The sequence below is a fragment of the Anabrus simplex genome, chromosome 1 (genome assembly GCF_040414725.1).
Source record: "Anabrus simplex isolate iqAnaSimp1 chromosome 1, ASM4041472v1, whole genome shotgun sequence".
In the NCBI taxonomy this organism is placed as follows: domain Eukaryota; kingdom Metazoa; phylum Arthropoda; class Insecta; order Orthoptera; family Tettigoniidae; genus Anabrus; species Anabrus simplex.
Window position 1 is genome coordinate 864493600 of NC_090265.1, and position 13346 is coordinate 864506945.

The 13346-nt window shown below is 39.7% G+C and overlaps 1 protein-coding gene across 3 annotated transcripts in view; it reads left to right on the forward strand.

The window, feature by feature from the left end:
• Nucleotides 1–13346, forward strand: part of LOC136857653 (clavesin-2) — an 81812-nt gene that overhangs the window by 60566 nt on the left and 7900 nt on the right. For all 3 annotated transcript variants that reach the window (XM_067136475.2, XM_068225262.1, XM_067136476.2), the window contains exon 5: nucleotides 6–160. In XM_067136475.2, the coding sequence (XP_066992576.2) occupies nucleotides 6–160 (155 nt within the window). The remainder of the gene's footprint in view (nucleotides 1–5; nucleotides 161–13346) is intronic.

Below are 13346 nucleotides of genomic sequence, written 5' to 3' on the forward strand. Positions count from 1 at the left end.
TGTAGATCTACCTCCATGGCAACAATCTGAGCACACTCCATGATTACGTCACCAAGGACATCTTACCTGCTGAGCTAGGGGGAGAAGCTCCAGCATATAATCCAATGGTTTGGGCAAATAAACTTCTTGAAACATCAACCAGGAACTCGGGAGTCATCTTGTAAGTATAATGGGATAATTAAACTTTGTGTGCATGTGTGTCTGTTTATGTCAACATCATAGGAACACAGCTCTGTATTTAGGCTCAGGGTTAATCATAAAGATGTGTACTAGGCAGTATATTATTTGATTAGTTTACAGTGCCATAGCAATATTAAGGGGCCAAAATTTGTCCATTAATATTAGCTGTGTTGAAAATTTGAACATAATAAAAGTAGCGTAAAATACTGTTTCTGATCTATGTTTGATGAGTTTTTACCACGAGAGGAATCTTCTCAGAGATATTTGGGATTATTGTATTATTCATAACCTTTCATATGTCTCAGGAAACAATAGTTCTACACTCCCCTCTTGATTAATCAGGGTAATGTAGGGTTAAGGCTTCCCGGATAAATAAAATCATGGTTAACCCTTGAAAGTTAAAAATAAAACAGGCTACTGTGTTTTTTTTTTAACTTACCCAATACGTTGCAGTAAAAGTAGCACTTAGCACAATTAACAAATGGAAAAATAAACAGCACTTTTCGTTGAAACTAATAAGGCAAAGAAAAATATTCAGACTACCTAAATTAAATGTTTCTGAAAAATAATCAGTTATGGTTTTCTGCTTTTGTACTGAGAAATACTTTTTCTTTATTTTGCTTCTCAAGTTTCTCGAAACAAGTTTTTCAGTGATGAGAGCATCGTTCTGGCAATATTATCCCAACCCTTTGTAATTATGTATTACTGAAACTCCTAACACGGGTGCATTCTTAATGTTTTTGATATCGCAGTTAAGCCGAAACACGGTTGATCCAATTACGGTAAATTGAGAGTTGAGTGTATCTAAAAAGTGCCATTGGCTACTACTAGTTTCTGAGTATAAAAATTCTTCTGCTTACAATCCACTAGCACTCAGTGCTGTTTGTATTTGTACTTCTGATGACTGAACAAGCCAATTGTGTCCACACAGATTGCACTCGATGGATAGAGGAGGACAAGGCTGCATCTGACGAAGTATGCATAACTGTTATTTAACCTTTTTATACTGCAATGATCTTGCTGAAACAGTTCAACAACAGTAGAGGTGGTTTGGTCCAAGAGTGTCCCAGGTTTGAGGGTTGATATTTACGACCTTCATGGTTTAACCTGATTTTTATAATGCTTTAAAGGGGCACCATGGGGTCTTCTGTCTGAGGGAAGCTCATCATAAAGGAATGGCTGAGGAAACATAGTGTCGCTCATACAGCACACATGCCCAGTCCACCGAAGCCGATGGCCAATGATAGAAGCTTCTACACTGCTCATGCATGCTTTCTCAAGAATTGTAAGATTGGAGGTGTGGTTCTCCCATTTCCTATTTAAAATAAATTGAAATTTCTGCTGATTAAAACATTCAAGTTTCTTGATGTCACAGCAGTACAGGGTCCAGGTGTTTCTTATCAATAGTCTAACAATATGAAGATGACTGCTTTATACACCATGAGTTTGGTATGAACTACTACTACTTCTTGTTCTTCTTCCTCCTAGCATTTTTCCACTGGTGCAGATTTTGCTGTTTTAATCTTGGCTAGCCATTTTGCACAATCTTGGACATCGTGTGGTCTTAAATTGACAGTCTTCATATCAGCATTAACTGTGTCACATCAGCACTGCTTTGGATGCCCACATGGATGTTGCCTATTCATTTCAAAGGAGTAGGTGAAGTTGGCAACTGTTCCAGGTGCAGCTCGCAGGATGTGACTGTACCATTGGAGACTCTCTCCCCGTGCCTTCTCAGTGAGTGTGTGATGCCCATTTGCTGGCAAACAGTGTCGTTTTTGAAATGATGCAGGAGTGTGATACCCATCGACCAACAGAGCATACATTTCCATATTGTGTAATTAGCGCTCTGTAGCTTTGTCAGCTGGTCGCCACCGTATAAAGCGACAGGACATACTACTGTACTATGCAGTATATTTTGGACTTCAGATATAGAGGCATCCTTCTGTCACAGAGTATGCCTGTGACTTCCCTTCATCTCATACATGCTGCCTTTATCTCCTGTGTCGCACTTCATCACCTATCCCACCATCAGTCTGTAGGCGAGATCCTAGATACCTGAAGCTTACAGTCTTCGTTAAGGTCTCTCCATCATTTTGAATGGAGTCGTTGCTTGGGATGACTGAGCTTGCCAGTATCCTGTATTCGGGAGATAGTGGGTTTGAACCCCACTGTCGGCAGCCCTGAAGATGATTTTCCGTGGTTTCCTTGTCTTAACCAGTTTTAATAAAAAATGGTTCAGAAACCTCTCCTCTAAACTTTAATTTTGATATGGTATTAGTAAAGTTCTATTAGTTTAACTAATTTAGGATGGAGTCCACAATCCGTAAAATTTTTAACATTAAAGGTCTATGTATACAATCATATGCCTTCTTAAATTCAACAAATATTACTATAGGCTTGTTTTGTATTCTGTAGTATGCCATTATTAATTTTAGAGTGATCTGTTCAGCACAACTTCTTCAAGGTCTAAAGTGTCCTTGGTATTTTCCTAACTCTTTTTCTAGTTGATCTTTAATTCTTCCATATAAGATCTTGGAAAAAATCTTGTATGTGCAGTCCAAGATAGACAATCCTCTGTAATTATCTGGATTATTCTTATCTTCTTTTTTATGAAGAGGGTGTATTAAGACTGTTGTCTGATGTTCTGAAAACTGTTCAGTGATCTAACTTTTTGTTAAAGCCATGTGTAAGGAAATCCGAACCGTATTACTTGAATATTTCCACATCTCTACAAAAACCTGGTCTTCTCCACATGCCTAATAATTTTTAAGTTCTTTTAGTGCTTTATCTAATTCTTGAAATGTTGGAGGGTCTGTGTTGTTAAATTTGGTTTTTATTGGAGTATTTGTATTAATTTGTAATAGTTCCTTAGGTTCTTCATAGTTCAAAAGTTTACTGAATGGTTTTGCCATAATCTCAGCATTTTCACTACTGCTATGTGCCATTTTTTCGTTTTCATCTTTCAACATTAATTTAGGTGGAGCATGCTTCTATAGTTGTCTTCCAAAATTTTTTATAATAGTCCCTAGAATTAGTGTTATGATAATTAACTTCAATGGAGTTTATTATATCCTTATGAAATTCTCTTAATTATTCTAATATTTTGCGAGAATTTCTTCCTGATATTTTTTTTAGGTTGATAGCATTTTGTTCTGATTTATGGGTTTGGAACTTTAACCATGCCTGATGTCTCTCTCTATGAAGTTCATCACATTCTGCCGTCCACCAGGCATGTTTTTTACGAGAGTTCAATGGAGCAATTTTCAGCTTGTTTTTTGAGAACTGGGATACATTCTTCAAGGTCATCTTGTCAGTTTTGTTTGTGTGACTTCCTTACATTTGTAATTTTTTGTTAACCCATTCACATACCATCTAATTGAACTTATTTATGCCTTGGTCTACCATTTATTTTCATTACTTTACATGATGATATCACTGACACCGAAAAAGCATGTTTTACAGAAACCTAATGAGAGGAAATATCCAAACTACTGTCTGTTGTACTTTGTAAAGTCTTTATGTGTGTGGTAGATCATAAAATAGTTATCTACATGCAGCGCCACCTTGCGCCGGAGGCATTCAAATGAAGATTCCTTCCAAAGACCCTGTGGCACACAGACTTTGCATCTCCGTGATGGGATAACCTTCTTTGTTGTTGGGGGTATTTTGGTTGGAAAGTGTCCCCAGTGCCTTCCTTGAAGTCTCAGTGGTGTATCTCGAGGGCTTGGGTGTCCTCGTTTTGGATAGTCAGGCAAGGTCACACTTGCCAATAGCTGTTCGGCCAAATTGATCCGGAAGCTGGTAAAGCCTACTCGCTTCTTGTCAGGCTTAAGGAGGTGATGAATGATGTTGGAATTCAGAAGTGTAGTGTCTAGTATGTAGAAGTATATTTTTTTGTATCCTTTTACACACTTCCTCATCAAGGGGAATGATGCAAGTTTCTGGTCATGAGAATTAACACCACCCATTCCACAGTTGTAGTCAACAACAAGATTGGGTCTGTTGTGTAAAGAGCATGTGCACCACCTTCTTGTCTACCCATTTCACAGCCAAAACCCCATTACTGGAAACAAAGGTGAGTTCCCCCCCCGCTTTTCAGCTTTGTGCTGCTGAGTTCCTTGGACATGTACTTCCTATTTGGTCTCACTGTACCAACAGCATGTCTTATTATTCAGTAGATTTCTGAATAATGTTGAACTGTACCAGTTGTCCATGTACAGCAGCCGAAGTTCCAGAGCTGGAATGACCAAGCCGCAGACAGCCGTGATCCGTGAACATTCTTTGTCTTTTTACGGCGGGGGGGTTCGAATAGTGGAGAGTCCCAGGGCAAATCTATGCCCTTTTACTAATCTGTTTCCTAGGAGTACCCGATGAGTCGAAAAATCTCAATTCACTACACTGGCGGTGGAAAAATCTGACTTGGAGGCAAATTTTTCCTCCAAGCCAGAGGAGAAAACCCCTCTTCACTGCTAATTTGGAATAAAATGAATGTTGAATTTAATAAAAGTGAAGAGGAAGGCACTTTTTAAGAAACGGCTCTTTTCAGGGTGAATTTTGAATTATTTAGTGAATTGTGGTGCTATAATTTGGAATAGGCCTAAATTGTAATTCTAGACCAGGTCATACTACTATTACTAAGTGAGCCTCTGCCAAATGAGCACACTGCTCATTCAAAACAGAGCGTCAGAGTAGGGATCGAATAGCTGGAATACTATGGTGAACCAGTGTGTTACGTACCAGCAGTATCAGACAATGTATGAACCAGAGGAATGGCATGCTAAAGAAAAAAGTTTTCTAACTCCCCAGCTATTTCCCGCCAATATTCAGTCAGGCTGTTATACTCGGTACGCAACAGTAATCCCATCTACCGGAGATGAGGGCACTATAAGAGGCAAAGAACATCACAACAAACAATGGTCAGTGTAATGTTATTGTTGATTAATGTTATGCGCTTTCGATATTGTAGGCCTTCACATTTAGTTTTCTTCCAACTCTGAAATACTACTCTTGTCATAGTCGGTACGGTAAAACTGAATAAAACATAAACGATTGTAAATTGCATTCTCTCTAACGTTTGTTACGTAGTACTTTTCTATAGGACCAATAACATAGGTATTTAAAAATTAAATTTTAGGCGCCTAGCCGTAAACTACCATTTCATCCAGGGCCAGTAAAATTGTTTATAGCTTACACTATAGTTTCTTCTTCCCCAACTCTATATACCGATTTTTATTCAATTCTGTTCACCCAGTTTCTCGTGGCTCGGCATTGATGTGGACTTAGCAACAAAAAACACAAATTCATGAATATCTGTGTTATCATAGCTCGTACTTAAAAATGTATAAGAGATAAATGATCAGAAATTTAATTCTATGTAACTTTAGTTATGTAATATGTATCGATAGGACCACTAATAATATTAATATATGAGAATTGAATTTTAGGCCTTCCCCTAAACTACCATTTCACCCAGCGTGAATAAAATGATTTATAGACTAGATTGTAGTGGCTCATCCCCCGACTTTACATACTGATTTTCATGAAATTCTCTTCAGCCGTTTTCTTGTGATGCGTGTACATACAGATAGACAGACAGACAGAAATTACGGAAAAGTAAAAAGTGCATTTCCTTGTTACTGTGGACATGACCGATACAGAAATACCATTCTTTTCAAATTCTGAGCAATGTACAGACAAAACTCTTATTTTATATATATAGACGTTAGGATAGGCAGAGCAAAATGTGCCTTATTTCATCCATAGATACAGGAAACCAGTGTTCCTTTTCATATGACATTAATCTATTTATATCCTCGGCAGCTGATACAAGTCATTTACTTGCATAAGCATTTGTCTCTGTGTTTAGATGTTCCCAAAAGTCTGCTGTTAGAAATTCATTCACAACTTGCGTTTTGTTAGGGCATTGTCGTAGACGCTTTTGAACAACACTATTTTACCAGTTGCGATGCATGAATGATACTCTGGAGTATTACTTACATGCTCCCAGTTTGATTCCCTATTGTGTAAAAGATGATTAGATGCCATTAGTGTGGCATCAGATGTAGGTCTAAAATTGAGTGACACATTTGATGGCTAAACAGCACTTTGTTCACCCCTACCAGTGCTCACGCCACTGTCACACAAACTACTTTCACTTCCACTAAATTCTTCGTTGCTTATTTCTATATCAGTGTCACTCTCTTCTAAAAATTACCTTATAATAGCTTCGTCACTCAGCTTGGAGGCAGCCATGATTTCGCTTGCAATGAGGTTACCAAGAGACAGGTTATTCTTTCCAGGGAATAACTGCACAGAAGTGTTGATCGAATGCATTAATGGAATAAAAACAGTGCTTCTATCTGTTGAATGGGGGACTACTTTACCTCCGGAATATTTTACCCGGGAGGAAGCCATCATCAGTGCATCAGTCATACAGAGAGAGCTGCATGTCCTCGGGACTTAGTTAAGGCTGTAGTTTCCCGTTGCTTTCAGCCGTGCACCAGCATCAACAGAGCTAAGCGATGGTGAGTATTATTACAAGGCCATATCAGTCAATCATCTAGATTGCTGCCCTTGTAGCTTCCGAAAGGCTGCTACCCCCCTTTCGATGAACCATTCGTTAGTCTGGTCCTGCTAAATACCCTCATAAGCATGTGCACAGATCTGTACCCTTTATTTAGAATCATATTTATGTGATTACCCCAATGAAGATCTTTCCTTATATTAACACCTAGGTGCTTACAATGATCCCCAGAAGGAACTTAGGGCCGAATTCATAGACAGCACTTATACATAAGTGCCCCTTATAAGCCAGGTTTCATTTCATATTACCTACTTATTGCTATAAGTGGACCTCCCAAGTGACTCGCTTATGTTGCAGCAAGATCAAAGATAGTGCCTTTCCTAAACCCAAACTGCCTTCTATCGAACCAGTTTTTAATTTTGCAAACATGTCTAATATAATCAGAAAGAATGCTTTCCCAAAGCTTACCTGCAATGCATCTTGGCCTGTAATTTTCAGCGTTATGTCTGTCGCCCTTTCCTTTATACACAGGGTCTACTAAAGCAACTCTCCTTTCATTTGGTATAGCTTCTTCGTGCAAACAACAATAAAATAAGTACTTCAGATATGGTACTATATCCCAATGCATTGTCTTTAGTATATCCCCTGAAACCTTATCATATCCAGCTACTTTTCTAGTTTTCAACTTTTGTATCTTACTGTAAATTGTCGTTATCATAAGTAAATTTTAATACTTCTTTAGTATTAGTCTCCTCCTCTATCTGGACATTATCCTTGTAACCAACAATCTTTACATACTGCTGACTGAATACTTCTGCCTTTTGAAGATCTTCGCACACACACTCCCCTTGTTCATTAATGATTCCTGGAATGACCTTCTTGGAACCTGAAGTACCTATACATACCCTTCCATTTTTCACTAAAATTTGTATGACTGTCAATTATGCTTACCAACATGTTACCCTTAGCTGACTTCTTTGCTAGATCCAATTTCCTAGCAAGTTCCTTCAATTTCTCCTTACTTCCACAGCCATTTCTAACTCGATTTCTTTTCAACCTGCACCTCCTCCTTAGTCTCTTTACTTCTCTGTTATAATACAGCAGGTCTTTATCATTCCTTACCACCTTTAAAGGTAGAAACCTGTTTTCACATTTCCTCAACAATTGTTTCCAACTAGGGTTGGGCACTATGTCCCTGTTTCGGGACACTGTGCCGGTGCACCATTATGTTCCGCTGTTCCGGAACACGGAGTGTCAATTGCTCTGAAACATTCTCAAGCGAGACCGAGATATTGACTTGCTATCCCGTCAGAAGCGCCCTTTCCCTTCGCCTACTAGCTGACTGTCGATACCGGCCGTGTGCACTTTGTTCTAGCACCTGACACTCAGGAGCCGTCATCGGCTAAGTTAGCGTGCTGGCCTTTGGTCTCAGGGGTCCCGGGTTCGATTCCTGGCAGGGTCGGAAATTTTAACCATCATTGGTTAATTTCTCTGGCACGGGGGCTGGATGTATGTGTTGTCTTCATCATCATTTCATCCTCATCACGACGCGCAGGTCGTCTACGGGAGTCAAATCAAAAGACCTGCACCTGGCGAGCCGAACCCGTCCTGGGATCTCCCGGCACTAAAAGCCATATGCCATTTCATTTTTATCGGCTAAGTTTGTGCATGATCGCGTAGCAGGATATTTAGCCACCACACTCTCCCTCTGCTTGAGCTTTTCAGAACTTATGATTTTCACTTTCCTCGAGTTCAGAGTGTATTGTGAACAGAATTACAGGCTCAGTGATATAATTGAACGCTCACAATGCTATCGCTTGTCCAATTTGTAATCGGTTCTAATGCTACTAGGTACACATTCATTATTTCTAACACCTTAAAGAGAAACTAAGTCGCTAATATTATTCTGAAACACATCTACATGACTTGTAAATATCACTTCTTCACCTGAATGTTTCGTCTTAAAATGACAATTCAAGTTTTCCTATAATTAAAGGATGTAGAACATTCTGACATACTGAGCCCACCAAGTTATTCACAACTATTAGAGAATTAAATAATACACTTCACTAGCTTAAGTGATGATTTCACTGAACATTCTCAAAGAAAGAAACTCAAGTCCACGTTTTAACAAACTTCACCTCATTACCGCAAGCTACAGTTAACTGATTGGAAGCATCTTTTCACGCGGGATCTTCGAGAATGCTTACACTATAAGAAAGAAAAGAAAGAGAGTCTTGTGTATAATAAAATGAAGTACGGGTACAACATACTGGGCATACGAAGTTATACTTGGCTATTTTACAATTAAATAATACACTAGTTTAATTGGTTTCACTTCGAGATTCGCAAGTAATCAAAGGTAAGCGGGACCTGTGACGACACGATGCGTTCGGCACCATGAGTCAAGTGACAGCAGATATAGCCGATGACGGCTCATGACGGCTCCTGAGTGTCAGGCGCTAGACGGAAGTGCAGTGTGCCCGTGCCGCCGCCAGTCCCGCCATGTGCTGCTCGTGTTGGAGTGTTCGTTCTGTCATATCCTCTTTGTTCTGTGAGTTCCGTTGCAGCCTGCCACTGGCCTTCGGTAGTAAATCGGTACATGCGAATAACTTAATGTGTTCTGTTTTGTGTTCAACTGTTCTATAAGTGTGTTTTGATTGAAGCCTAGGAATATACACCGTACAAAGGACGGTAAACTTTCCATGACGTCGCACCGGAGTCCTGTTTGGGACTTTTTTACTAGAATAAAACCCGACGGAGTGAAATACAATATATGTTTTTCTATTTTGTGTGCAAAGGGATCTTCAACTGGCACAATGTCCGACTCGTTGGCTGAATGGTCAGCGTACTGGCCTTCGGTTCAGAGGGTCCCGGGTTCGATTCCCGGCCGGGTCAGAGATTTTAACCTTCATTGGTTAATTCCAATGGCCCGGGGGCTGGGTGTTTGTGCTGTCCCCAACATCCCTGCAACTCACACACCACACATAACACTATCCTCCACCACAATAACACGCAGTTACCTACACATGGCAGATGCCGCCCACCCTCAGAAGGTCTGCCTTACAAGGGCTGCACTCGGCTAGAAATAGCCACACGAAATTAAATTAACCGGCACAATGACGAGACATTTCAGACTTAAACATCCCACAACAGACATTTATCAAAGTAGTTTCTTATCGGTGCATCATGACTCAGAAGACGAAAAGGCAACAACTGAAGCTTTAAGTCCTGTGCCTGCCACATCTGTTCAAGTAATAACTGGACAAACCTATCTTCCTGTGTCGCTAATGCAAGCTGTTTCATCATCATCTACCACCAACACTACTACTGCTACTACTACAACAGGTACGTCCGATCATACACTCGAGTTAAGCACATTAAGCAGAGGGAAGGTACAAAGATAGAAACAAAATAGAATACAAGCCTATTCATCCAGGCCTATGTCAACAACTAAGAAAGAGAAACTTGACGAACAGTTGTTGAAATGGATTGCAAAAGATTTTTTACCTTTCAATATAGTTGAGGCTGAGGAGTTTCAGAAGTTTTTATCGATGTTGAATCCTAATTATAGTATCCCAAGCCGTAAAACACTTTCGAATAGTCTCTTGAATAAACTCTATGACACAACATTGCAAGATGTCAAGGCTAACATGTCAGAAAATGCTTCATATGTACCCTTACAACAAATGGGTGGATTTCATTGAAAAATGAAAACTATATAGCAGTTACCGCTCATTTCATATGTAAAAGTGATGACACACTCTCTTCAAAGCTTCTGTCCTGCTCAAAGTTTGTAGGAAGACACACAGCAGACAACATTGCCGAAGAACTCAAGAAAGTGGTAATAGAATGGGATCTTCAGGACAAAATCGTGGCCTGCACAACAGATAATGCTTCAAATATGGTTAGTGCGGTTCAGAAGTGCAACTGGTGGCACGTTCCGTATTTAGCGCATAGTTTGAATCTAGTAGCACAATCAAGCCTGGAAGAAATAAGGCCAACGAGAGAGAAGGTAAAACGTATTGTCGAATTCTTTAAAAGGAGCCCACAATCCTTGGAGAAACTTCACAGCACTCAAAAACAGATGGGTTATCCTGTTCTGACTCTAAAGCAGGACTGTCCAACACGGTGGAACTCGACATACAAGATGATGAATAGAGTGATTCAGACCAAAGAACCACTACAAAGTACTCTTGCAATAATGAACAATAATTCTGTGGAAGTTTTAAACAATGAAGACTGGTACATAATTGAGAAATCAGTTGAAATTCTTCGGTGCTTCGATGAAATGACGAGGGAAGTCAGCAGTGAAAAGCACGTTATCCTTTCAAAAATTGGATTGATGAGTAGGAACCTTCGAACTCATTACCACCAGCTGCGAGAGGTGGAATATGACAGTCCGGCCATTTCTCGACTCCTTGGCAAGATATGTGAAGAACTGACAAGTAAAATTTGCAATAAGTACCACAATATAAATATAATGTGGGAAGCAACACTTTTAGATCCACATATGGTTTTATGAAGGATGAAAGCAAACTTAAAGAAATAAAGGAAAAACTTATTAATGATGCCGCTACCGTTATTGGCACTGCACACCAACAGACAGCTGTTAACACATCAGGTGGAACACAAGAGCCCTCATCAAATGAGAGTCAGGCATATGGGTCTACAGTATCATTTTCGAGCATACTATGGAAAAACTTTGATGCAGGCGTTGAAGAGCTCGTTCAAGCGCCAACTGTTAATCCAAAAACAGTAAGTATCATACAGATGGATAAGTATTTAAATATGCCTCTTCTGCATAGGTTAGAGAATCCTCTTCAATGGTGGAATGACAACAAAGATACCTTGCCAGCCCTCTACGACTTAATGAAGAAGAGACTTTGCATTATGGCGACATCAGTTCCCTGTGAACGAGTGTTCTCAAAGCAGGGACAGACCATCACAGAAAACCGTACACGTCTGAAAAGTGACAAAGTTTCTAAAATCATGTTCCTGAATGCAAATATGCCGTGAACATTTTGAGCACCATTTCAAGTGTTGTAGCCTATTGGAAGATTAACATTTGTCGGTAGTTTCACTTAATTTTTATTTTCGTGCTCTCCTAGTACAGTATATAGTGTTTAATTTTTATTTTCGTGTTCTCCTAGTACAGTATATAGTGTTTAATTTTTATTTTCGTGTTCTCCTAGTACAGTATAATATAGTGTTTGATTTTTATTTTCGTGTTCTCCTAGTACAGTATAATAAAGTGTTTAATTTTTATTTTCGTATTTTTCTTGTATAGTATATACTGTTTAATTTGTATTTTAGTGTTCTGCTTTAATATCGTGTACGTAAATAGAGTACCGGTACTGACGAATATATATATATTTTTTGCTAGTGGCTTTACGTCGCACCGACATAGATAGGTCTTATGGCGACGATGGGACAGGGAAGGGCTAAGAGTGGGAAGGAAGCGGCCGTGGCCTTAATTAAGGTACAGCCTGGTGTGAAAATGGGAAACCACGGAAAACCATTTTCAGGGCTGCCGACAGTGGGGTTCGAACCTACTATCTCCCGAATACTGGCCGCACTTAAGCGACTGCAGCTATCGAGTTCGGTAAATATCTCTTTAATTGTGCGAGTATATGTTTAATTAGTGAAAATAACATTGTGACATTTGTAAACACATCTACTGCCAGTGTAATTATGACAGGTGTATTTCAGAATGAATGAAGACATTCTTATCCTAAAAACATTTTAGACATGATATTTCTGGGTGCATATTTCAGATTTTCGACTGGTTTTTCACGTGCCGTGAAGTTTTATCCTGGCCCTAATTACAATACCTGCCGATACATTCAACTGGTGGAAATATCCTTAGATTAGTTACTTTTAAACACCTGTACTGCCATTGTAACTGTGTTATCTGTATTTCGTATTGACTGAAAAAATCTTGACCTAAACGCAGCCTTTAAACGAGATTATTGTGCGCGAATTTCAGTGTTCCAACTGTTCGTTCGCGTTTCGTGCAGCTTTATGCTGGCCATGGCCATTAGAAACTACACAGTACACACAGCACGTTCGATACACTGATACAGGCATAGTCCCGCTGGCCCGGAGCATGTAATGTTGCCTCTCGAAGTTCTCTCTACTGCGCAGTGCGTAGTTGCAGCCCTGCGTCCGAAGTGCCCACTGCACACAGCCAAGGCCAACTAGTTTATCTAGTGCCGCCTTCGACACAGCACGTTCGTTACAGGCACATTCCAGCTGACGCGGAGCGTGTCATGTTGTCTCTCTCTCTACTATGCAGTTACAGTCCCGCGACCTATGTTGCGGCACTCTGTACCGAAACGCTCCGCCTCCAAGCTCCTAATGTTGCGGAACAACTGAATGTTCCGGTCTGCCCAACCCTATTTCCAACCCAGCTCATAGTCTGTTTACATTTTTATTAACCGTTTTCCACCAATCATAGTTGGTTTTTAAAAACTCACTCATTGGAGAAAACAAGGAAAAGCCAGAGTGTGTTTCAAAGTTTTACAGGAAATGAGAAAAGTAAGTGATCAGCAGTCACAACATTTATTAGAATATTTGAGAAATTAACAATAAACAATTTGAATGATGAACAGTGGCTAAAAATCAGGTAACATACACA